The 26,195-nt window shown below is 47.7% G+C and overlaps 3 protein-coding genes across 7 annotated transcripts in view; 1 reads left to right on the top strand and 2 right to left on the bottom strand.

The window, feature by feature from the left end:
- Positions 1–109: 109 nt before the first annotated feature.
- Positions 110–19,056, bottom strand: tmem104 (transmembrane protein 104). Of its 3 annotated transcripts, NM_001016025.2 has the most exon segments (12): positions 1,441–1,751; positions 1,800–2,834; positions 7,721–7,814; positions 9,672–9,774; positions 9,914–10,013; positions 10,650–10,730; positions 10,819–10,906; positions 10,996–11,077; positions 11,832–11,953; positions 12,558–12,643; positions 14,791–14,914; positions 18,831–19,056. In NM_001016025.2, coding segments are annotated over 9 exon segments (1,476 nt in total). In that variant the 5' UTR covers positions 12,603–12,643; positions 14,791–14,914; positions 18,831–19,056; the 3' UTR covers positions 1,441–1,751; positions 1,800–2,073.
- nat9 (N-acetyltransferase 9 (GCN5-related, putative)) lies at positions 18,959–26,195 on the top strand. 3 transcript variants are annotated; one of them, XM_004918480.4, is made up of 8 exons: positions 18,959–19,034; positions 21,203–21,283; positions 23,368–23,477; positions 23,574–23,711; positions 24,285–24,344; positions 24,422–24,516; positions 24,595–24,755; positions 25,623–26,195. In XM_004918480.4, the coding sequence occupies exons 2-7, from the start codon at positions 21,207–21,209 to the stop codon at positions 24,736–24,738; spliced, it is 624 nt and encodes a 207-aa protein (XP_004918537.1). In that variant the 5' UTR covers positions 18,959–19,034; positions 21,203–21,206; the 3' UTR covers positions 24,739–24,755; positions 25,623–26,195. The 3 variants fall into 3 exon arrangements, with proteins under 3 accessions (XP_004918537.1, XP_002939608.1, XP_031750184.1); XM_002939562.5 differs by having other exon boundaries at positions 25,549–26,195; XM_031894324.1 differs by having other exon boundaries at positions 24,595–26,195.
- Positions 24,014–26,195, bottom strand: part of LOC100496797 (polycystin-1) — a 47,058-nt gene continuing 44,876 nt past the window's right edge. The window contains exons 45-47 of the mRNA XM_004918479.4: positions 25,961–26,095; positions 25,575–25,877; positions 24,014–25,409 (exon numbers count right to left, since the gene is read on the bottom strand). Coding sequence (XP_004918536.3) covers positions 24,771–25,409; positions 25,575–25,877; positions 25,961–26,095 — 1,077 coding nt within the window. The 3' untranslated portion in view covers positions 24,014–24,770. The remainder of the gene's footprint in view (positions 25,410–25,574; positions 25,878–25,960; positions 26,096–26,195) is intronic.

Below are 26,195 nucleotides of genomic sequence, written 5' to 3'. Positions count from 1 at the left end.
TAATCAGCTCGTTTCGGGCACGTGCTGAGCGGAGGGGGGGGCAGCAGAGGAGCTGGACTGTGTAATGAGAGATCCCCGCAGCTGGAAAACGCACAACCAGAGTCACCACAAAATGTCATTAGGTTTTATTCCAAGTGCAAAGTGCAGGAGCGATCAGGGAGGCTGTCATTTCACTACAATGCAGCGAGGTGCTGCCCGGGCACTTACACATCATTAAAGTACAACAGCACAGGCCTGGGCCCAACAGAGAGCGAATAGCTTATCCCACACAACAGAAAAGGAGCCTACGCTCATCACATAATTACCATCATTATTAAAAAATACTGTTTCGTGTCCCTTTATACAGTGATGTGTTACTCTGCAATACATTAGAGGCTCAGTTTGTATGTCCATGAAATGTTCACTGGTTTTGTTTGCTCTGCCATGCTTTGTTCTCTTCCCCACTCGGCAGAGACAGATTCAGCCACAAGGGGGCAGTGCAGTAACCCCCAAAGAAGCTTTTCCCAGTTAAAAGGACAACAAAACCCAAATTCAAATGGGGGCGCCAATTTTGTTGTTTTTAATCGTTACCCTGGTACCCAGCACTTTTCTCCATCCAAGTGTACCATTAGAGCACCACACTGGTATCTTGGATTTTTCCCACAATCCCTTGTGCAGTACAGTAATGTTTAAAAAAAAAAACACTATATCCCTGGGAAAATCAAACAAGGCGGCAGGGTGGCGTTCTAATGGAAAGTACCCCAGACTGAGGAGGAAGGTCGATAAACTAAATGGCACCCCCCCTCCAGTGAATTTGGCTTTTGTTGTCCTTTAACCTAGCCATATACATTCACCAGCTTGGTTGGTACTGCCACGTGACTTGGTTCTGATCCTGAATGTAAACTGAAAATCCTTACCACAAAGCAAGACAGCGCTATCATTATTTTGCCAATAAGGAAGTAGGGGCAGTCACATGATTACCAAGACATACACTTCCTTGGGCGAGCACAGAATGTTTTCACGAGTACAGCAAATTACTTCCCCCCCCTCCCCAAAATGACATGACTTTACACAGCATTATACATTATTGTCAGCCCGTCAATATGATGCTATTGTAGTTCAACAACACCTAGAAGGCTGGAAGTTGCACAGGCCTGTATGAAGCCGACCCTTGGACATAAGCTGGGCCGAAGGAAAGGCAGTATGAGTCCCTTATGGAAGCAAGACACGACCAGGCCCCATTTCCCCTGAAGTTCCCAGGCAACGGTGGGAACTGGGGGGCACACCCTGGTGGTCCTGTGAGTATATAAGGGCAAGGCACAGAGAAAAGGAGATAGAGAGGCATCACAGGGGGCAGTATTTGTTACTCAGAGCTTGTTATCTCCCCAGATATGAGTTAAAATGTTAAATAAGGGCACGATAGCAGCAAAGTGACACAATGGGGTGTATTTGTTAACAGTGGAAACATAGCAACCAATCAGATCTTTGCTTTTGATTTATAACTTATAGGTGACTCTTCGAGTCTAAAGGCCCCCCCATACACAGGCCGATAGTAGCTGCCAATATGGGTCCCTTTGATCGATTCGGCAGCTAATCGGCCCTTGTATGGGCACTACCGACGGGCCTGCCCGACTGATATCTGGCCTGAAATCGGGCAGATCTCCATCGGCCAGGTTAGAAAATCTAGTCGGATCGGGGACCACATCGGCTCGTTGATGCGGTCCCCGGACCGACTTTGCCTATGCCCGTCATTATAATTTGATCTGGGGCCAAACGATCAAATGACCCTGGATCCTCCCGATATCGCCCACCCGTAGGTGGGGATATCAGGAGAAGATCCGCTCGCTTGGCGCCAAGCGAGCAGATCTGGCAGTGTATGGGGACCTTTACTACAGATTGGTTGCTATGGGAAACATCACCAGTGATGCTAGTCTCCAGAGTTAATAAATATGCCCCTTAGTGAAGGGCCGGCCCCATGACTGGAGAGACCCCATCAGTAGGTACCCTTTATCCTTATTAGTCCGACGCCTGTGTCCAGCACAGGCCAACCCATTCATTGTGCATGGGGGGGGATAGGAGAAGTCTCGTCCGTGATTACAGTGAGGCGTCCGTCAGGATGATATTGGCTGTGACATAGATAAAACAGGTAAGTGCCCAGCACAGCACAAACCACACCCAGCCCACCTGTCGGAATGGGGAGCTGTGCTTATTGGTCAGTCCGGGTCCGTATACCAGAGCATTGTCTTTCCGGCTGCAGAAGACAAGGAAGGCCGGGATCACGTACTGGATGCCATTCCCCGCATAGGAACCTGTGATGCTAACCAGGACTTCCAAGTGGTTGGTACAAAAGGCCACAATTACAGGGGGCACCAGGGTGATGAGGGGGAAGACTATACGGTCAACCAGCCACGGGTATGTCCCGCCATCGCGGTGGAACAGCGTTTTCCAGTTATTACGCAGGGTTACGGCAATGATGGGGAAGTTGGTGCTGATGGTGAAGACTGGGAAGAGTCCAAGGAAGTAGCCGATCACTTGGGGGACAAAGGGGCTGCAGCCGCTGAAGTTAAGGGTGTACATATCCATGAGGGCCCCGGAGCTGAAGCAAAATATGGCGGTGAAGCACAGCAGGCTGTAGAAGGCTAGAACCAGCGCATAGTCCAGCAGTACCAGCCCCGTCAGGTGCTTCTTTTTGGATACGGGGGTGACGAGAGAAGGCAAGGAATGCTGGCACATAAAGGAGTACACGCACACCCCGAACAGGTTCCGGATCCCTGACACTTGCGCCAGTGGGGGGTGGCCGGCTCCTTCCCCTTTCCCAATTCGAACCAGAGCCAACACAATCATGATAATGAAGGCTGAAACAGACGGGAAATGAAATTGTTATTATATACATAGTCACAACATTTCTTCCCATCATGCCTCACGCATGCTTTATGGCTGAGATTCTAGCTATCTGTATAACAGAGCATTCTGTCACAGTGGCACAGATCCTATCTGATCCCCCCATTGTAAGCAGCAGTCCTGCCCTGCTTTATGGCTGAGATTCTAGCTATCTGTATAACAGAGCATTCTGTCACAGTGGCACAGATCCTATCTGATCCCCCCATTGTAAGCAGCAGTCCTGCCCTGCTTTATGGCTGAGATTCTAGCTATCTGTATAACAGAGCATTCTGTCACAGTGGCACAGATCCTATCTGATACCCCCCATTGTAAGCAGCAGTCCTGCCCTGCTTTATGGCTGAGATTCTAGCTATCTGTATAACAGAGCATTCTGTCACAGTGGCACAGATCCTATCTGATCCCCCCATTGTAAGCAGCAGTCCTGCCCTGCTTTATGGCTGAGATTCTAGTTATCTGTATAACAGAGCATTCTGTCACAGTGGCACAGATCCTATCTGATCCCCCCATTGTAAGCAGCAGTCCTGCCCTGCTTTATGGCTGAGATTCTAGCTATCTTTATAACAGAGCATTCTGTCACAGTGGCACAGATCCTAATTGGTACCCATATAAGCAGCAGTCCTGCCCTGCCAGGAATTTAAGCACAGTTCATTTTATCGGGACCCCAGACTTTGTGCATTGGCCGGGGCCCCTCTCATGACTCACTCAGCCCCTGTATATTCCATCACACATGCGAGCACAAGAATTAAACATTTGTCTCCACGATTTATGGCACTGTCAGGGAGGAGAACAAAGTGGCAGTAAAGTAGTAAAAACCCATTACTCGGCCCATAAATCACAAAGGAAAATAGGCCTGTGACACTTTATCCGTTGCCCTAACCGTGTTGCAAGGACAGAACCTTTGCTCCCTTACATACAAGAAAGAGGGGGGGGGCAGGGGAACAAGCCAACCACTAAAGCTCAGTGCACTTGAGCATTGATCTGAATATTCTAGGGGGATATTCTGAGGATGTGGGGTAGCCGCTAAAATCAACGTTAGAGAGAACACATATGCATTTCCACTGGGTTGTGATATGAATATGTACCAAGGGGTGTAAATATAGAGGAGGCAAAACCTGCAGTTCCCAAGGGGCACTGGCAGTCTCAGTATATATTTATGAAAATGTTTTTTCCTATTGCAGTGGGGCCCAGAAGCTTCTAGTTATGCCACTGGCTGAGAAAGAAGGGGTTACACATCTATACCAGACCCCTCTTCCACTAATTTACAGTCATATCCTAGGATGAAAGGGCAGGGCAGAGATCCAATAGGCTGCAGTGCTCATGTAAACAAGATCTCCAGCCTGTCAGAACGTTGCACCACCCTTTAGCCCAGCATTGCAGCCTATCAGAACACAGTACCACCCCTTTAGCCCAGGCACACACTTGCCAAAGGCTGCTGCTGAAAGCATGGTTCTGGGGCGGTGCTGTCAGGAACAACCCCCCCAGAAATACGCCCATAACCCCTTAAACTGATTGGTGTGATGGGTAGCCTAACCATGTGACTGCACAGCAGGATGAGCAGTCCACAAGGAAGATAAGAAACTGTCATTTCCGTGCATCTGCCAACTTGTGCCAGTGCCCCAGCGTGAGCCCAAGGAACGGTTTCTTGCAGGGAACTAAATGTCCTGTTTGGAACATCAAATTCAATTCCTTCTGATCTTTATGAAAGATGCATGGCCTTGCCCATAAATGTGTCTGTCTCTGATATAAACATATCCATCAGGACCCTCCTTCCTTCCGTCCCCCTTATTATTTCAGTGGCGTTCCTCTGTACATTTGCCAGCTGCATTATATCATTTTTTTATGAACTGGTTGCCGGCTGAGGTTTTTAATCTTCTTTAGCCTGCAGGGTCTGAACGAGGATCCGATGCCAAAAAATAGATTAATATGGGGTGGGGGGGAGGAAAAGGGATCAGACAGGGACTACTGACAAGCCCTTACCCCGGGAGAACAAAGAGGATGAAGCTCATTAATTACATTTTAGGGCCATGCTACTTGTGCTGGAATGTGATAAAGCCTTGGGGACACCATGCAGTTACTTAAATAAGAATAGGTGTTAACTGATGCCTAAGTGGCGTTTAGGACTAAGGGGATAAGACAAGGACAGATTTAGGGTGACAGGGAGGAATAGAGAGCATGAAATATTTATCCCTCCTATTGGTGCTCCATAATGTATATTAAACGGCTCACTGCCCTGATGGTGCTTGCAATCTAAATTACCCACCACCCACATACTAGGGTCAGTTTCATCAGGAACCAATGAACTGACCAGTATGATTTTGGATCTAATTACCCACCACCCACATACTAGGGTCAGTTTCATCAGGAACCAATGAACTGACCAGTATGATTTTGGATCTAATTACCCACCACCCACATACTAGGGTCAGTTTCATCAGGAACCAATGAACTGACCAGTATGATTTTGGATCTAATTACCCACCACCCACATACTAGGGTCAGTTTCATCAGGAACCAATGAACTGACCAGTATGATTTTGGATCTAATTACCCACCACCCACATACTAGGGTCAGTTTCATCAGGAACCAATGAACTGACCAGTATGATTTTGGATCTAATTACCCACCACCCACATACTAGGGTCAGTTTCATCAGGAACCAACCAACTGACCAGTACGATTTTGGATCTAATTACCCACCACCCACATACTAGGGTCAGTTTCATCAGGAACCAATGAACTGACCAGTACGATTTTGGATCTAATTACCCACCACCCACATACTAGGGTCAGTTTCATCAGGAACCAACCAACTGACCAGTACGATTTTGGATCTAATTACCCACCACCCACATACTAGGGTCAGTTTCATCAGGAACCAATGAACTGACCAGTATGATTTTGGATCTAATTACCCACCACCCACATACTAGGGTCAGTTTCATCAGGAACCAATGAACTGACCAGTATGATTTTGGATCTAATTACCCACCACCCACATACTAGGGTCAGTTTCATCAGGAACCAATGAACTGACCAGTATGATTTTGGATCTAATTACCCACCACCCACATACTAGGGTCAGTTTCATCAGGAACCAATGAACTGACCAGTATGATTTTGGATCTAATTACCCACCATCCACATACTAGGGTCAGTTTCATCAGGAACCAATGAACTGACCAGTATGATTTTGGATCTAATTACCTATCACCCACATACTAGAGTCAGTTTCATCAGGAACCAACCAACTGACCAGTATGATTTTGGATCTAATTACCCATCACCCACATACTAGGGTCAGTTTCATCAGGAACCAACCAACTGACCAGTATGATTTTGGATCTAATTACCCACCACCCACATACTAGGGTCAGTTTCATCAGGAACCAACCAACTGACCAGTATGATTTTGGATCTAATTACCCACCACCCACATACTAGGATCAGTTTCATCAGGAACCAACCAACTGACCAGTATGATTTTGGATCTAATTACCCACCACCCACATACTAGGGTCAGTTTCATCAGGAACCAACCAACTGACCAGTATGATTTTGGATCTAATTACCCACCATCCACATACTAGGGTCAGTTTCATCAGGAACCAATGAACTGACCAGTATGATTTTGGATCTAATTACCCACCACCCACATACTAGGGTCAGGTTCATCAGGAACCAATGAACTGACCAGTATGATTTTGGATCTAATTACCCACCACCCACATACTAGGGTCAGTTTCATCAGGAACCAACCAACTGACCAGTATGATTTTGGATCTAATTACCCACCACCCACATACTAGGGTCAGGTTCATCAGGAACCAATGAACTGACCAGTATGATTTTGGATCTAATTACCCACCACCAACATACTAGGGTCAGTTTCATCAGGAACCAATGAACTGACCAGTATGATTTTGGATCTAATTACCCACCACCCACATACTAGGGTCAGTTTCATCAGGAACCAACGAACTGACCAGTATGATTTTGGATCTAATTACCCACCACCCACATACTAGGGTCAGTTTCATCAGGAACCAACCAACTGACCAGTACGATTTTGGATCTAATTACCCACCACCCACATACTAGGGTCAGTTTCATCAGGAACCAACCAACTGACCAGTATGATTTTGGATCTAATTACCCACCATCCACATACTAGGGTCAGTTTCATCAGGAACCAATGAACTGACCAGTATGATTTTGGATCTAATTACCCACCACCCACATACTAGGGTCAGGTTCATCAGGAACCAATGAACTGACCAGTATGATTTTGGATCTAATTACCCACCACCCACATACTAGGGTCAGTTTCATCAGGAACCAACGAACTGACCAGTATGATTTTGGATCTAATTACCCACCACCCACATACTAGGGTCAGTTTCATCAGGAACCAACCAACTGACCAGTACGATTTTGGATCTAATTACCCACCACCCACATACTAGGGTCAGTTTCATCAGGAACCAATGAACTGACCAGTATGATTTTGGATCTAATTACCTATCACCCACATACTAGGGTCAGTTTCATCAGGAACCAATGAACTGACCAGTATGATTTTGGATCTAATTACCCACCACCCACATACTAGGGTCAGGTTCATCAGGAACCAACCAACTGACCAGTATGATTTTGGATCTAATTACCCACCACTCACATACTAGGGTCAGTTTCATCAGGAACCAATGAACTGACCAGTATGATTTTGGATCTTAACCTATAGGAAAGCCAAACCGAACATGATGATAACATACAGAATCAATGGGGTGAGTGGCCCCAAGACCCCAGGAGTTGGGTTGCCATGTACAGTCAGACACTTACCGACCCATCTCATGAGTGAGGTTAAGATCTGAAGGTATTTTGTCTTTTGCACGTTGAAGAAAGTAAAGGGGCCAAGGAGCAGAGTGAAGACCGCCTGTGGGGAGAAAGATAGAACATTAAGATCATCAGCCATTATTATTATTAAAGTGATAATACCACTTCCTGGGACTCATTACATTGCTATAGTCAATTAGACTATCCAACCCTGTGGGCATATGACTCTCTCCATATTAGTGGATCCAGATAAAAAAAAAAAAAAGAAATAAGACAGCAGGGTTTTGGTTTTTGGAGATAACAGGCATTCAGCACATTGGGAACAAATTTCCTTGGCAGCGTCGAAATAAGGGGATAAGGGCAATGTCTGAGCAAAGCCACCAATGAATGAGGTTAATTGGAACGTTGGAAGGGCAGTGAGGATAATTTTGTTCACATAATTGACACTGCAGAACACACTGATTTGACCATATTGGTTTTTTGCTCCCAATACCATTTTATATTGTCTCTAAAGGCTGAGATTCTAGCTATCTTTATTATGAAGCATTCTGTCACAGTGGCACAGATCCTATCTGATCCCCATTGTAAGCAGCAGTCCTGCCCTGCTTTATGGCTGAGATTCTAGCTATCTGTATAACAGAGCATTCTGTCACAGTGGCACAGATCCTATCTGATCCCCCCCATTGTAAGCAGCAGTCCTGCCCTGCTTTATGGCTGAGATTCTAGCTATCTGTATAACAGAGCATTCTGTCACAGTGGCACAGATCCTATCTGATCCCCCCATTGTAAGCAGCAGTCCTGCCCTGCTTTATGGCTGAGATTCTAGCTATCTGTATAACAGAGCATTCTGTCACAGTGGCACAGATCCTATCTGATCCCCCCATTGTAAGCAGCAGTCCTGCCCTGCTTTATGGCTGAGATTCTAGCTATCTGTATAACAGAGCATTCTGTCACAGTGGCACAGATCCTATCTGATCCCCCCCCATTGTAAGCAGCAGTCCTGACCTGCTTTATGGCTGAGATTCTAGCTATCTGTATAACAGAGCATTCTGTCACAGTGGCACAGATCCTATCTGATCCCCCCATTGTAAGCAGCAGTCCTGCCCTGCTTTATGGCTGAGATTCTAGCTATCTGTATAACAGAGCATTCTGTCACAGTGGCACAGATCCTATCTGATCCCCCCCCATTGTAAGCAGCAGTCCTGCCCTGCTTTATGGCTGAGATTCTAGCTATCTGTATAACAGAGCATTCTGTCACAGTAGCACAGATCCTATCTGATCCCCCCATTGTAAGCAGCAGTCCTGCCCTGCTTTATGGCTGAGATTCTAGCTATCTGTATAACAGAGCATTCTGTCACAGTAGCACAGATCCTATCTGATCCCCATTGTAAGCAGCAGTCCTGCCCTGCTTTATGGCTGAGATTCTAGCTATCTGTATAACACAGCATTCTGTCACAGTGGCACAGATCCTATCTGATCCCCATTGTAAGCAGCAGTCCTGCCCTGCTTTATGGCTGAGATTCTAGCTATCTGTATAACACAGCATTCTGTCACAGTGGCACAGATCCTATCTGATCCCCCCATTGTAAGCAGCAGTCCTGCCCTACTTTATGGCTGAGATTCTAGCTATCTGTATAACAGAGCATTCTGTCACAGTGGCACAGATCCTATCTGATCCCCCCATTGTAAGCAGCAGTCCTGTCCTGCTTTATGGCTGAGATTCTAGCTATCTGTATAACAGAGCATTCTGTCACAGTGGCACAGATCCTATCTGATCCCCCCATTGTAAGCAGCAGTCCTGCCCTGCTTTATGGCTGAGATTCTAGCTATCTGTATAACAGAGCATTCTGTCACAGTGGCACAGATCCTATCTGATCCCCCCCCCCCATTGTAAGCAGCAGTCCTGCCTTGCTTTATGGCTAAAATTTAAATTGGCATGACATCTAGCTCATCTCACCAAATAGATCCTGTAAGCATCAATGCGTCGTATAGGACCCCAGCACGGATCTGTGTCATTCCGTTCTCCAGCCTGCGCTGAGCACGACCCATTTGCAGAAAAGCTGGAAGAGACAAACAAACACTATTGTCACATCCACCAGGTTTCCTTTTGCTCCAGGATACCTATGGTAAAGGGACCTGTGCAACATGTGATGAAGGTTCATAGAGGAATGCAGTCTCCATGCCAATGGCATCACTCACCATGTAACCTGCACCAGAGACAGAGGCACAGCCGTTGCATATATAGCCAGATCCCCATACAGATATACAATGATGCAAATATAAAACAGGTTCACTCCAGCTGCAAATAAAGAAAGAGAGAAGTGTCAGAAAGTGTTGAAGTGCTGCCGTGCAATACATGAGAGGAACTATGGAATAGCTCTCCAGATCATATACATTGCACTGAAATCTGTTGTGCAAATGAAATATAAGAGAATACCCTGAGACTACGAAGGAGAAAGCATAAGGACAACTAAGAAATTGGTTTCTGATTAACACCTTTATGACTAGTTTAAGAGCTCCACCTAGTGGTAAAAGTGTGAAATACATTAAAGATCTGTTATTAACACAGGATACAGGTATGGGACCCATTATCCAGAATGCTCGGGACCAAGGGTATTCCGGATAAGGGGTCTTTCTGTAATTTGGATCTCAGTACCTTAAGTCTACTAAAAAATCAATAAAACCTTAATTAAACCCAATAGGATTGTTTTGCATCCAATAAGGATTAATTATATCTTAGTTGGGATCAATTAAAAGGTTCTGTTTTATTTCTACATAGAAAAAGGAAATCAGTTTTAAAATTTTGAATTATTTGATTAAAATGGAGTCTATGGGAGACGGGCATTCCGTAATTTGGAGCTTTCTGGATAACAGGTTTCCGGATAAGGGGTCCGATACCTGTATTTGTATTTATTGAACATATTGTGGCACATACCTTTATTAAAGAACAATGATGCCATCTGGCCCATTTCCACACGCTCCACAATCTCAAAAGGGTCCGATAAGCCGCGACGCTCTGGAATGACCAAGAAATCATGTTACACATAAGGTCAGACATTCGGGCTGTGTGGCTATGCCCAGTCTCTCAGGTGCCAGATACTCACGCACTGAGAGGATAGGTTGGATCTCAGATCTGTTGTACCCGCTGGCAGAGGGCACTTCACTGTCGGAGCTTTCTGATGAATCAGGATCCTACGGGGAAGAAAGGGACAGGTCAGTGTAAGCCCATGCCCAGATGCCCTAGGTTTGGGCAGGTAACTATGAGCCATTGTATATCTCACCTCCTCCTTTTCCCATCTCTTCCATCGCAGCTGAGCATTGGCAGCGGCCATGGCCTCCACAACAAAAGTGGTTGTCATATAGCTAGGAATAAGGGATACTAAGGGTCACTATCACTAGCAGGCAGGAATATAAGGGCTGGTTCCTGTACTGAGATGTGGGATGGTTGGAAAGTAAACGTCCTGGGTGCTGTTGCTAGCAACTTTTTAACTGGTCTTCATTATTTATTTGTTATAGTTTTTTTTTTTAATTATTTGCCGTCTTATTCTAACTCTTTGCAGCTTTCAAATGGGGGTCACCGACCCCTGCAGCCAGACAACTATTGTTGCGTGAAGCTACAGTTTCATGGTTATTGTTACTTTCCATAACTTATTTTTGCATTCAGCCCCTCTCTTATTCATATACCAGTCTCTCATTCAAAACACTTCCTGGCTGCTAAGGTCATTTGGACCCTAGCAACCAGATAGCTGCTAAAACTCCAAACTGCATAGCTGCCGAACAAAAATTGAAATAATCAAAAAACTACAAATAATAAAAAAGGAAGACCAATTGCAAACTGTCTCAGAATATGACTCTCTACATCATACTGTTAACTCAAAAAGTAAAAGGGTCTGGCACACCTTAGTTATTATGAAGGACCTGCGAAAAATGGGGCATGCCACTAGGCACCAATACTCTGTCGCTCCGGTATGCACCACCAGCACAGCCCCCACTCTAAACGAGCCCCCACATATGATTTGCAAGGGCTGGCACTTTCTTTATATCAAAGCAGAGCCGTGTTTAACCCTGTATTACCCAGAGATCATAAAGCAGTGTGTCTCGCAGAGCTTTCACTCACCTCATAAATGCAAGGAAGATGATAAGGATTAAGCTAACCAACCAGCCAGCGTTGGCAAAGGCCTTTGGCATGGTGAGGGCACCCGTGCCAACTATAAGGTTGAACATGTACACCAGGCCGACCTGCAGATGAGACATGGGACATAAATATGAGATTATAATACATTGGGACGCTGGCGCTGCCGCTTGGGATTGGGTTTTTGATAATGAGAGCCTGCGGAACCAAGGGAAGGGTCACTATGGTTTTTCTCTATAGCTGCTAATTGCTGCATATAATGTGTCCCCACAGGGTATGTGTGTCGTCACATGATGCGTGCACTTCCTGCTCTCGCTGCTGACTCGGCACAGAACAGCATGGATGTGTCATGGGGGTTAACCCTCCTTTATACTGCGTCGGCACTTTCCCTGCACTCAAAGCAAATGTGGCAAAGCTTGAGCAACAGGAAAGAGCCGTATGGATGGAATGACAATGACACGATATAGGAATAAGAAAGGCTGAAGTGGAGCTATTAAAGCTGCCAGCTGCCCTGCCATTAATTCTGGGTAATGGCAGCATAAATCCTCCATGTCTATTTGGTGTAAGAGATATTGTATATCTGATCCGATCCCTGACGGGCCATTTGTATTCCTGGCGTGGGAGATAGAGAGAGATAGATAGAGAGAAAGAGAGATAGAGAGAGAGAGAGGAAGGCTGCTGGCTATATATGCTGAGCAGGTAGGTACTTACAAATGGAGAGTAGAGCTCCCCTGTTTCTGTTATATCTCCTGCCATGGTTGCGGGGGGTGTGGAACAGAAGAGCGAAATCCAAAAAGCTGTAGGAAATAAACAGTGCATGAGTTAAAAGGCAACATTAAACCACAAACCAAGTGCATTAACCCTCTAGTAACTAGTAACCCCTAATGCTCAGGTCATGGCCTGCTGTGCGTACTCGGCCATGTTGTTGCCTGGTTCATCCCTCCCTTACTAGCCCAGCACCAATGCAATTGCCCGCAGTGACACCTGGCAGTGAAGGTAACCAATAAGCAAGTATCACTGCATGGACATAAAAGCAAGGGTTAATGGAGAATCATCATAAGCCAATGACAGGCATCCCTTTGATAAAGGATATATTGGAACAAGGCCCCCTGCTGCTTCTAATGGCAGGACCTGTACCTGCGCAAAGGCTTTTGGGAAAGCAAGAGATTTGTAGATTAATAACTGATGGTGTGCAGTCTCTGCCCTGCAGAATATTAAAAAGGCCACCGTATCTCCATGCACAGAGATGGGCCTCCCAGGGCCCACTAGTAAGCCCAGACCTATGTATCTACTCTCACAACAATCTGACACAGCTAAATGGAATAGGTGTCACACAGGGCTATGGTGGAAAAAAAAAATGGGCTGGTGGGCACTGTCCTTGGCTGGGGCCCACCGGCAGATCCTGAAGTACGTTAATAAACAACAGTTATTAGCTGTAAACGAGAAGATCCAATGGTCCAACCAAAAACATGGTGGGAGGAGGGGGTTAAAGTTCCCCTTATCATAGGGATAGGGACCTTAGATTGTAAGCTCACTGGGGCAGGGGCTGATGGGAATGTGATAGGGACCTTAGATTGTAAGCTCACTGGGGCAGGGACTGATGGGAATGTGATAGGGGCCTTAGACTGTAAGCTCCACTGGGGCAGGGACTGATGGGAATGGGATAGGGACCTTAGATTGTAAGCTCACTGGGGCAGGGACTGATGGGAATATGTGATAGGGATCTTAGATTGTAAGCTCACTGGGGCAGGGACTGATGGAAATGTGATAGGGACCTTAGATTGTAAGCTCACTGGGGCAGGGACTGATGGGAATGTGATAGGGACCTTAGATTGTAAGCTCACTGGGGCAGGCACTCATGGGAATGTGATAGGGACCTTAGATTGTAAGCTCCACTGGGGCAGGGACTGATGGGAATGGGATAGGGACCTTAGATTGTAAGTTCCACTGGGGCAGGGACTGATGGGAATGGGATAGGGACCTTAGATTGTAAGCTCCACTGGGGCAGGGACTGATGGGAATGGGATAGGGACCTTAGATTGTAAGCTCCACTGGGGCAGGGACTGATGGGAATGGGATAGGGACCTTAGATTGTAAGCTCACTGGGGCAGGGGCTGATGGGAATGTGATAGGGACCTTAGACTGTAAGCTCCACTGGGGCAGGGACTGATGGGAACTGGAGAGGGACCTTAGATTGTAAGCTCACTGGGGCAGGGACAGATGAGAATGGGATAGGGACCTTAGATTGTAAGTTCCACTGGGGCAGGGGCTGATGGGAACTGGAGAGGGACCTTAGATTGTAAGCTCCACTGGGGCAGGGGCTGATGGGAACTGGAGAGGGACCTTAGATTGTAAGCTCACTGGGGCAGGGGCTGATGGGAATGGGATAGGGACCTTAGATTGTAAGCTCACTGGGGCAGGGACTGATGGGAATGTGATAAGGGACCTTAGATTGTAAGCTCACTGGGGCAGAGACTGATGGGAATGTGATAGGGCCCTTAGATTGTAAGCTCACTGGGGCAGGGACTGATGGGAATGTGATAGGGACCTTAGATTGTAAGCTCACTGGGGCAGGGACTGATGGGAATGGGATAGGGACCTTAGATTGTAAGCTCACTGGGGCAGGGACTGATGGGAATGTGATAGGGACCTTAGATTGTAAGCTCACTGGGGCAGGGACTGATGGGAATGGGATAGGGACCTTAGATTGTAAGCTCACTCGGGCAGGGGCTGATGGGAATGGGATAGGGACCTTAGATTGTAAGCTCACTCGGGCAGGGACTGATGGGAATGGGATAGGGACCTTAGATTGTAAGCTCACTGGGGCAGGGACTGATGGGGACTCTTGCCCCAGTGAGCTTACAATCTTGGTAAAATGAATGAGACAAATCTAAAGCTTAAATTCTGCACCAGAGAGGGATGAAGAAAACAAAATGCTACTCACTGGCTCTCCTGTCCTTAGAATCCTTATCAGTCGGCTGGTTGGGTGAGCAGGCCCGGCAGCGCCCAATCACTGTGCCTCACACATAATCCGAAGCGACGGGGAGACCTCGGAAGGAGCTTCCTATCTAGAGAGACAAAGCCACAGACACGATGAGGAGAGGGGAACTGAGTCCTGCCCGCCCAGCAATGACGGGGGAAAAACACTTATTTCCACTTTTGTAGTCAGCACAATTCTACTGGGGCTTCTCCATTGCAGGCAAACTTTCCCTTTAAAAATGTTTTTGACTTTTTATGGAGTTGTTAACCTTTAAATTAACTTTCAGTCAGTTTGCAGATGGACATCATTTTTTTGTGGTTTTTAGATGATTTTGCTTTTTTTTCAGCAGCTCCCCAGTTTGGAAACGCCACAGCTATCTGGTAGCTAGGGCCCAATTTACCCTAGCAACCAAACAGGGGGGGCATAAACGTTTGAGGGTAAAGCATGCACAAAACTATAGCAAATTTACAAGACGGGTCTGCCATGCTGCTTGCCTTAGCAAACTAAAATCATAAGACAGGGCCGCCATCAGGGGGGCACAGGGAGTACATCTGGAGGATGCTTGGGGGGCCCTGGGGGGAACTGGAGGATGCTTGGGGGGAACTGGAGGATGCTTGGGGGGGAACTGGAGGATGCTTGGGGGGGAACTGGAGGATGCTTGGGGAGCACCCTGGGGGAGGCAGGAGGATGCTGGGTGGGGGAACTGGAGGATGCTTGGGCGGGAGCATGCTTGGGGGGGAGCTGGAGGATGCTTTTGGAGCAAGCCATAGTATGTGGGGGAGAACCACCAATGTTTTAGGGGCCCTGGGCTGGCACCAATGCAAAATGTACCCCTGGCCACAAATGTTTTAGGGGGGCCCTGGCTACCAATGTCTGTGTGTCCTTTGTATTGATGGGAGGGGTCACTGGGGGAGGGGCCATTGGGGGCGTGGGAGGAGGGGGGGCCCAGAAAATTTTGTTGTGAGGGGCCCCGTGATTTCTGATGGCGGCCCTGTCATAAGACATAAGGTGATAGCATCGCTTTATGGCAGTTTAGCACAATTCCATCACAGACACACACTGCGCCACTGTCTATGCTGCATCAGATACCGCACCGGACTGAGAAACCATCCATTAAGGAAACATTTCATCTTCTTTTATGACTCCCAACCACCCTTGCTCTTAGTATTCCAGGAAGCGCTCGGCCACCGGAGCGGCATTGTCCTGTAAATTAGATTGGGAAACCTTTTTGCCCATGGTTTTGTTATGGGATCTTGGGAGGCATTTGTCTGCTGCTGCCGTATGTGTTGGAAAATAAAGCAGCCTCCCTGTAATTGATGGCCGGCAGTAAGAACCCCCGTGCTTCTGAATGCTAACAAATCGGCTTTTCATATGGCTCTCAGGGGAGACTCAGTGATTCAATCTCGATAGAATGTTATCCTCTATACGCCATAAAGCCCCTTTATTGGAAATCACATGACCTTGTGTCATCAAAAAGCCTCTACTCTAGTGCAACTGCCATCCGCCGGGCAGGTAGAAATGGTGCAGAACTAAAAACAACTCATTTAACCCATTAACATTCATAGGTGAGGTGGAGGGGCTGCTGTAAGATGCCATAGACAGTCACTATTTATTGGACTTGTAGGGGGCTATTTGGGCCTCTGTGTAGTTGAAAAGCCAGGGCCTACTTTGAATCCCAGGCCAAGCCTGCCAGGGCCTATTTTTAATGCCAACTGCGCCTTCTGTTTGTGATGATATTACCAGGTCTGGCATTTAAAATAGGGTAGGCCCTGGGAGGCTTGGCCTTGGGTTCAAATAGGCCTTGGCATTCCAAGTACCCAGAGGCCCAAACAGCCCCCCCCCCCCCCCCCAGCCCAATAAATAGTGACTATGGCACCTTACAGCAGCCCCTCTGGCATTTGCCTGAACCCACAGATTGCCAGTCTGGGCCTGGGTCCTGGCATTCCAAGTACCCAGAGGCCCAAACAGCCCCCCCCCCCCCCAGCCCAATAAATAGTGACTGTCTATGGCACCTTACAGCAGCCCCTCTGGCATTTGCCTGAACCCACAGATTGCCAGTCTGGGCCTGGGTCCTGGCATTCCAAGTACCCAGAGGCCCAAACAGCCCCCCCCCCCCAGCCCAATAAATAGTGACTGTCTATGGCATCTTACAGCAGCCCCTCTGGCATTTGCCTGAACCCACAGATTGCCAGTCTGGGCCTGGGCCCTGGCATTCCAAGTACCCAGAGGCACAAACAGCCCCCCCAGCCCAATAAATAGTGAGTGTCTATGGCACCTTACAGCAGCCCCTCTGGCATTTGCCTGAACCCACAGATTGCCAGTCTGGGCCTGGGTCCTGGCATTCCAAGTACCCAGAGGCCCAAACAGCCCCCCAGCCCAATAAATAGTGACTATGGCACCTTACAGCAGCCCCTCTGGCATTTGCCTGAACCCACAGATTGCCAGTCTGGACCTGGGTCCTGGCATTCCAAGTACCCAGAGGCACAAACAGCCCCCCCCCCCCAGCCCAATAAATAGTGAGTGTCTATGGCATCTTACAGCAGCCCCTCTGGCATTTGCCTGAACCCACAGATTGCCAGTCTGGACCTGGGTCCTGGCATTCCAAGTACCCAGAGGCACAAACAGCCCCCCCCCCAGCCCAATAAATAGTGAGTGTCTATGGCATCTTACAGCAGCCCCTCTGGCATTTGCCTGAACCCACAGATTGCCAGTCTGGGCCTGGGCCCTGGCATTCCAAGTACACAGAGGCCCAAACAGCCCCCCCAGCCCAATAAATAGTGACTGTCTGTGGCACCTTACAGCAGCCCCTCTGGCATTTGCCTGAACCCACAGATTGCCAGTCTGGGCCTGGGTCCTGGCATTCCCAGTACCCAGAGGCACAAACAGCCCCCCCAGCCCAATAAATAGTGAGTGTCTATGGCACCTTACAGCAGCCCCTCTGGCATTTGCCTGAACCCACAGATTGCCAGTCTGGGCCTGGGTCCTGGCATTCCAAGTACCCAGAGGCCCAAACAGCCCCCCCCCCCAGCCCAATAAATAGTGAGTGTCTATGGCATCTTACAGCAGCCCCTCTGGCATTTGCCTGAACCCACAGATTGCCAGTCTGGGCCTGGGTCCTGGCATTCCAAGTACCCAGAGGCCCAAACAGCCCCCCCCCCAGCCCAATAAATAGTGACTATGGCATCTTACAGCAGCCCCTCTGGCATTTGCCTGAACCCACAGATTGCCAGTCTGGGCCTGGGCCCTGGCATTCCAAGTACCCAGAGGCCCAAACAGCCCCCCCAGCCCAATAAATAGTGACTGTCTATGGCACCTTACAGCAGCCCCTCTGGCATTTGCCTGAACCCACAGATTGCCAGTCTGGGCCTGGGTCCTGGCATTCCAAGTACCCAGAGGCACAAACAGCCCCCCCAGCCCAATAAATAGTGAGTGTCTATGGCACCTTACAGCAGCCCCTCTGGCATTTGCCTGAACCCACAGATTGCCAGTCTGGGCCTGACCCACATATCACTAAATGTGGCCATAGTACTGAGTGCTCAACTCAAACAGTCAGCTCTTTAGACTAATGAGACCCATTTCCCATATTAAAAAGGGTGAAACATAAGAAAACAACCCTATCAGTAAGAAATAACCATAATTGCAGTGACCCTGTAGAGCAATAGCAGGAAAGAAACAAATAAAGCTGCAGCCAAAGGTCCGACATACTGTATAAAACACACAGTTCTGTGCACAGTCCATGGGTACTGCCTCTGGTCCAAGGCAAAGAATGAGAGAAAGGGGCTGGCGTAACTGCAACTCTACACAGCTCCCCTGTACTATATAATAAAGCCTAAGCCATTCCTATCCTACAGCTGTAGCTCTGCCAGAGAACTGCTCAGAGTATTAATGCAGTAGGGCAGGTTACACACAGGGTGCCGGGCAGCTTACGCCCCGTAAATACTCCACCCTGTTGCCCCACTGACAACTTATCCCCATATTGTGGAACCCCGGTTGCCCCTAGTTACCATTCTTCCCCCTGAGAGTTCCGGGAGTTCTAGAATCACATGCCGAGGAGTAAAGCGGGTCACATGCCGAGCCAACCAATCCCCGGTTGCCGAACAACAACCCGCAGCGCCACAGAGACTTCCGGACGCGTCACCTGGGCGTGGCTTCGAGGAAATCACGTGTAAGACGGCGCTGGTGGGGCGGAAGTTCTGTGAGAAAGCCGGGTAAGCGGAAGGTTTGCCATTACCGGTGTGGGTAGAACCGGTCACTTCCTTGCACATTATTTATATTCTGGTTACAATGAATAAGATCATGGCAGGGACTCATAGTGGCTCTGAGGGAGAGGGAACCCCCACCTAGTTTCATTAAACTGTTCCCAGTTGTTGTTGGACTACAACTCCCATAATGCCTCAATATATAATCAAAGGTCAATGCTGTACAGTGAGATCTGGGACCCAAGCTGAGGCAGACTAATACAAAGCTTAGAGTGTAAGCTCCATGGGGCAGTTTATGGGAATAGCCATTGTGGCCACCAGTAAATGGATTCAACTCACAGAATAGCTGTTTGGGTTTATAACTTATATAACTTATATGTGATTATATACTTAGTACCAATGTGTTGCCCTGCTGGGTATCCTAGGAACATGGCACCACATCAAACAGCTGTAAAATTCACATGGTTACCTGTATTTAGTCACAGCCGCGGCCCCGGCAATAAACAGCACATTAGGGTTTCCCAAGGTCCGATCCAGAAGTGCCAAGTATTTGCCTTCCATTTGGTCCCCCATTCACTGGGCTCATCTTCCCAGTAAAGGGCAGAATCCAGAGTCAGACTGGCCTGCCAGGGTACCAGCGCATCTCTCTCTGTCTTGGGTTATTCCTACTAACCCTTTCTTATTTCTACCATGAGCCTCTATACCAACTGGCACTGTCTCCATCTAATTATTGAGTTATGTTAGTTTCTAAGGGGGACCCTAGCAGGCCCAGTCCGACACTATCAGAATCTGAGGGTGCCCCGTTCCAGTCTAAATGCCTATATGTAAAGCAGCTCTTTAGTTCTGTGGGTTCAGGCAAATGCCAGAGGGGCTGCTGTAAGGTGCCATAGTCACTCACTATTTATTGGGCTGGGGGGGCTGTTTGTGCCTCTGGGTACTTGGAATGCCAGGACCCAGGCCCAGACTGGCAATCTGTGGGTTCAGGCAAATGTCAGAGGGGCTGCTGTAAGGTGCCATAGTCACTATTTATTGGGCTGGGGGGGGGGGCTGTTTGGGCCTCTGGGTACTTGGAATGCCAGGACCCAGGCCCAGACTGGCAATCTGTGGGTTCAGGCAAATGCCAGAGGGGCTGCTGTAAGGTGCCATAGACAGTCACTATTTATTGGGCTGGGGGGCTGTTTGTGCCTCTGGGTACTTGGAATGCCAGGACTCAGGCCCAGACTGGCAATCTGTGGGTTCAGGCATATGCCAGAGGGGCTGCTGTAAGGTGCCATAGACAGTCACTATTTATTGGGCTGGGGGGGGGGGGCTGTTTGGGCCTCTGGGTACTTGGAATGCCAGGACCCAGGCCCAGACTGGCAATCTGTGGGTTCAGGCAAATGCTAGAGGGGCTGCTGTAAGATGCCATAGACAGTCACTATTTATTGGGCTGGGGGGGCTGTTTGGGCCTCTGGGTACTTGGAATGCCAGGACCCAGGCCCAGACTGGCAATCTGTGGGTTCAGGCAAATGCCAGAAGGGCTGCTGTAAGGTGCCATAGACACTCACTATTTATTGGGCTGGGGGGGCTGTTTGGGCCTCTGGGTACTTGGAATGCCAGGACCCAGGCCCAGACTGGCAATCTGTGGGTTCAGGCAAATGCCAGAGGGGCTGCTGTAAGATGCCATAGACACTCACTATTTATTGGGCTGGGGGGGCTGTTTGGGCCTCTGGGTACTTGGAATGCCAGGACCCAGGCCCAGACTGGCAATCTGTGGGTTCAGGCAAATGCCAGAGGGGCTGCTGTAAGGTGCCATAGTCACTCACTATTTATTGGGCTGGGGGGGCTGTTTGTGCCTCTGGGTACTGGGAATGCCAGGACCCAGGCCCAGACTGGCAATCTGTGGGTTCAGGCAAATGCCAGAGGGGCTGCTGTAAGGTGCCATAGACAGTTACTATTTATTGGGCTGGGGGGCTGTTTGCGCCTCTGGGTACTTGGAATGCCAAGGCCTATTTTGAACCCCAGACCAGACCTGTTTGGGTCTATGTCCTGAATGGGAACCCTTATACCCTGCAGCCTTGACAGCACAACATTCTATAGTTGTGTTACCTTGTTAATCCACACTTGCCTACACATTCTTATGTTTCATTTGTGCAGCTCTGTTTTGTGCTCATTGTCACGTCTCCTCTGTGTTGCAGGACCATGCGTGTGAATGAGAACACTGTGCTAAGAGGGCAGCGTGTGCTGTTGGTACCATATGAACCTCACCATGTCCCCAGGTAGGTATGAAATAGGGCTGTCTGCTGTCCGGTTTTCAGAAGGCCTGTGCGGGTCAAGACTGCCTGCCCAGTTTTCCCAATTCGGGGAGATGGACTAACCATAATTCAGAGATTTCTGGGTAAAGGGTTTCTGTATTACCGATCCCATACCTATGTTAACATTCTATATCATGAATGTCTTTCTTTCTGGGTTGGTTCTGGGGCTACAGGCATTTTTAGTCTGCCAAATAAGTTCAGTACCTACTGAGCACCATCCCCTCTAGTTTGGAGAGATACATGTAATATTATATATATATATGTATATCTACATACAGTACAGTGTCAGCCTGCAGACACCCAATGGCCCACTGAAAGACCTGTGCCTCTATATTTTTTTATATACAGTGGTGTGAAAAACTATTTGCCCCCTTCCTGATTTCTTATTCTTTTGCATGTTTGTCACACTTAAATGTTTCTGCTCATCAAAAACCGTTAACTATTAGTCAAAGATAACATAATTGAACACAAAATGCAGTTTTTAAATGAAGGTTTACGTTATTAAGGGAGAAAAAAAAACTCCAAATCTACATGGCCCTGTGTGAAAAAGTGATTGCCCCCCTTGTTAAAAAATAACAACTGTGGTTTATCACACCTGAGTTCAATTTCTGTAGTCACCCCCAGGCCTGATTACTGCCACACCTGTTTCAATCAAGAAATCACTTAAATAGGAGCTACCTGACACAGAGAAGTAGACCAAAAGCACCTCAAAAGCTAGACATCATGCCAAGATCCAAAGAAATTCAGGAACAAATGAGAACAAAAGTAATTGAGATCTATCAGTCTGGTAAAGGTTATAAAGCCATTTCTAAAGCTTTGGGACTCCAGCGAACCACAGTGAGAGCCATTATCCACAAATGGCAAAAACATGGAACAGTGGTGAACCTTCCCAGGAGTGGCCGGCCGACCAAAATTACCCCAAGAGCGCAGAGACAACTCATCCGAGAGGCCACAAAAGACCCCAGGACAACATCTAAAGAACTGCAGGCCTCACTTGCCTCAATTAAGGTCAGTGTTCACGACTCCACCATAAGAAAGAGACTGGGCAAAAACGGCCTGCATGGCAGATTTCCAAGGCACAAACAACTTTTAAGCAAAAAGAACATTAAGGCTCCTCTCATTTTTGCTAAAATACACCTCAATGATTGCCAAGACTTTTGGGAAAATACCTTGTGGACCGACGAGACAAAAGTTGAACTTTTTGGAAGGTGCGTGTCCCGTTATATCTGGCTTAAAAGTAACACAGCATTTCAGAAAAAGAACATCATACCAACAGTAAAATATGGTGGTGGTAGTGTGATGGTCTGGGGTTGTTTTTCTGCTTCAGGACCTGGAAGGCTTGCTGTGATAGATGGAACCATGAATTCTGAAGGAGAATGTCCGGCCATCTGTTCGTCAACTCAAGCTGAAGCGATCTTGGGTGCTGCAGCAGGACAATGACCCAAAACACACCAGCAAATCCACCTCTGAATGGCTGAAGAAAAACAAAATGAAGACTTTGGAGTGGCCTAGTCAAAGTCCTGACCTGAATCCTATTGAGATGTTGTGGAATGACCTTAAAAAGGCGGTTCATGCTAGAAAACCCTCAAATAAAGCTGAATTACAACAATTCTGCAAAGATGAGTGGGCCAAAATTCCTCCAGAGCGCTGTAAAAGACTCGTTGCAAGTTATCGCAAACGCTTGATTGCAGTTATTGCTGCTAAGGGTGGCCCAACCAGTTATTAGGTTCAGGGGGCAATTACTTTTTCACACAGGGCCATGTAGGTTTGGATTTTTTTTCTCCCTTAATAATAAAAACCCTCATTTAAAAACTGCATTTTGTGTTTACTTGTGTTATCTTTGACTAATAGTTAAATGTGTTTGATGAGCAGAAACATTTAAGTGTGACAAACATGCAAAAGAATAAGAAATCAGGAAGGGGGCAAATAGTTTTTCACACCACTGTATATATATGGTTGATGGCAGCCAGCACACTCTATGCACACCTCTAAATAAATATATTCTCAGCCTTTCCCCTGGAGTCCTCTAATGATGGTTGTTCTTCCAGGTACCATGAGTGGATGAAGTCGGAGGAGCTACAGAAGCTGACTGCGTCGGAACCTCTGACGTTAGAGCAGGAGTATGGCATGCAGCAGAGCTGGAGAGAGGATGCCGATAGTGAGTTTCACGCAGGGGGAGAAAGACCTTGGCATCACCTTGGTCTCTGCAGCAGAGTGTACATCAGGGAATTTTTATTTCTTTTCTTGTTGACAGAGTGCACTTTCATTATACTGGATGCGGTTCTGTGGGACCAAGGCTGCCCTGAGCACCAGTGCATGGTGGGAGATGTAAATCTGTTCCTCACAGAGCCAGACAACCAAGCGTTAGCAGAGACTGAAGTTATGATTGCAGGTTTGCCCATTTCCCATGCCTTTACTCTCTTCTCTTTCCTTCCTTGTATATGTGTGTGTATATTCTATATATAAAAATCTGTTTTCAGTCACTTTACCCCACCAACCTGATTGCGTTGTGGCCCATAAAACTGACTTGTTTCCCTTTTTTTGGGTTTTCTGTGTAAGTTACATGCCTGGCAAACATAACACAGTAAGATTAAAGGGAACCGGGCAGGCTAAGAGTTAAAAGCATTAAAAAGAACACACTCAAAAATGGCAATGAACTGGAAATGGTTTCAAAATATCATGCCATAAAAAAAGTTAAGTTTAACTTCCCCTTTATTAAGTGATATTGGTAATGTGGAAACGTCCCTGTATCTGCAGTGTTCATGACATATTTTCATTGCATGTTTATTGGGTGACTCTGCCATCTAGTAGATCCCTGTATCACTCCCTGTATCTCTGCCTTTACACCATTTCATCCAGTTTTCTGCTACATTCTCTTCATTCTACATTCTCCTTCAGCCATCATCTCTGCTGCTCGACCCAGTTCTCCTCCATTAAAGCTACAATTCCCCTTCTTCTATTGCAGAGCCCAGCTACCGAGGCAGAGGGCTTGGCGAAGAATCTGTGCGGCTGATGTTATCCTATGGTGAGTTGTGGAATCTTGGCGCATTCCGCATTTATGTCATTACCCAGCATGCTCTGATGTGGTCTCTCTTGTTTTAGGTATCACTGCTTTGGGCATTACCACATTCGAAGCTAAAATTGGGCAAGAAAATCTTTCAAGCATTCGGCTGTTCCATAAATTGCACTTCCAGCAGGTGAGAGGTGTTCTGTTATCTGTGTCCCCATGTGTCCCACATCAGCCCGCCATTTATTCTATTTCCCTTTGTTCGTAGGCCTCGGTGAGTGAGGTTTTCCAGGAAGTGACACTGCGCTGGGAGGTGACAGAGCAAGAGAGACACTGGCTATTGGACTCTACACTCTTCCAAATGGCAGCATACAGCGAGACCAAACGGTGCATTACTGAGGCAAAGAGCTGAGCATCCTTGTGGTAAAGGTTAGCTGCAGGCACTTAGGTATCCCCTTGCCTCTCACAGTCCCAGGCTCTACGCTTGCGGGGTATGGGTCTGTTTGGGTCTTCCAATGGTTTCCTGCCCCTGGAACTCTCCTCACTGTTAGGTCTCCATGTGTTCCCTCTGACTCCGTGGCTCACACTGGGGGCTCCATGCAGACGTGCCCTACGCATATGGTCAGCACTATCAGGGGCTGGCCTGAGGAAGAGCCTACTTCCATTATAAGTCAGAACCTTCGATTGCATCTGAGTTATGGCCGACTCTGAAAAAGTACTGTAGGTGCGAGGAAGCTGAAGATGCTTGTTGGTAGAAGTACTAGGTTTCTCTGTCTTTGAAGGTTTGGTAGACCCCACTGTCCTGTGCCACTCCTCCAGCCTTTGTTCCAGAGCGCACACCTCCTCTAAGGCTGTGGTCACTTTATCTAGCTTGTCCAGAAGATCAGTGACAGCCGTGGGTAGGCGCTCCACAGCTAGGCCTGGGGTGAGCACAGGGCGGGGACTGGCTGAGGCCACGTCGGGAGACACAGAGGCTGAGCGAGTGGAAAGGCGAGTGGCAGACTGAGGACAGGAGAGTCTGGCGTTGTTGGACGATCTGGAACAGGCAGACTTTAACCCTTCAAATCTCACAGTGTGCCGATACTGTGGGGAAGAAAAGCAAAGTCACTTGGTCACCTGGTTACAGGAATGAAAGTGCAATCAATAAAGAAGGTTCTGCAGCACTTGATTTAAACTAGAATGTAGTTTATTAATAGATGTTTTCTTTACATAATATGTATAGGATATTCCCCATAAGTGTTCTCTCACCTCTTTGGCTTTGATGAGTCCCAACCAGAGTTTGAATCTTTTCACCAGGAAGTCAATCATCTCATAATCCTGCGGCTCTAAGACCGGACGGTAGCTTTCCGCTCGGACCTTCCTATGTCCACTCAGCACTGCTGCACACAAGATCCCTCTGCATACAGCAAGCAGGCAGATTCCCAGCCCGGCACAGAAGCCCAGAGCAGGAGAATTCTGCAGGACAGGTCGGAAGATGGATCCTTTTCCCAACACAGATCTTAGCAGCTTGTTGCCGGGAATATGATGAGATGGATATACAGCACAGGAGACCTAAGGAACAGCAGCCATAGTGCTACCAAATGATACCCACCATAACCCAACCTATAGCCACATTCAACTTCCATTGCACTTACCACATAAAGACTGTGTGTGAGAGCCAGGATGATGGTTGCTGTGATGAGGCTGGATCCCAAAAGTTCCCACTTCACATTCTGAAAAGCCTTACCAAATATCGCCCAGCGCCGTACAAAACGCAACTGTTGGGCAAGCTGTAAACAGAGGCAGAGAATAAGACCAGCCCTGCTCAGGCTTCCTTCAAAAAGTCTGAATAAATACCATATTTATATGCTGAAATCCAGCTGCAAAACA

Source organism: Xenopus tropicalis, chromosome 10, assembly GCF_000004195.4.
Source record: "Xenopus tropicalis strain Nigerian chromosome 10, UCB_Xtro_10.0, whole genome shotgun sequence".
NCBI classification, from domain to species: Eukaryota; Metazoa; Chordata; class Amphibia; order Anura; family Pipidae; genus Xenopus; species Xenopus tropicalis.
The sequence above is the reverse complement of the archived record's forward strand: the minus strand, read 5'-3'. Positions and strand labels throughout refer to the sequence as shown.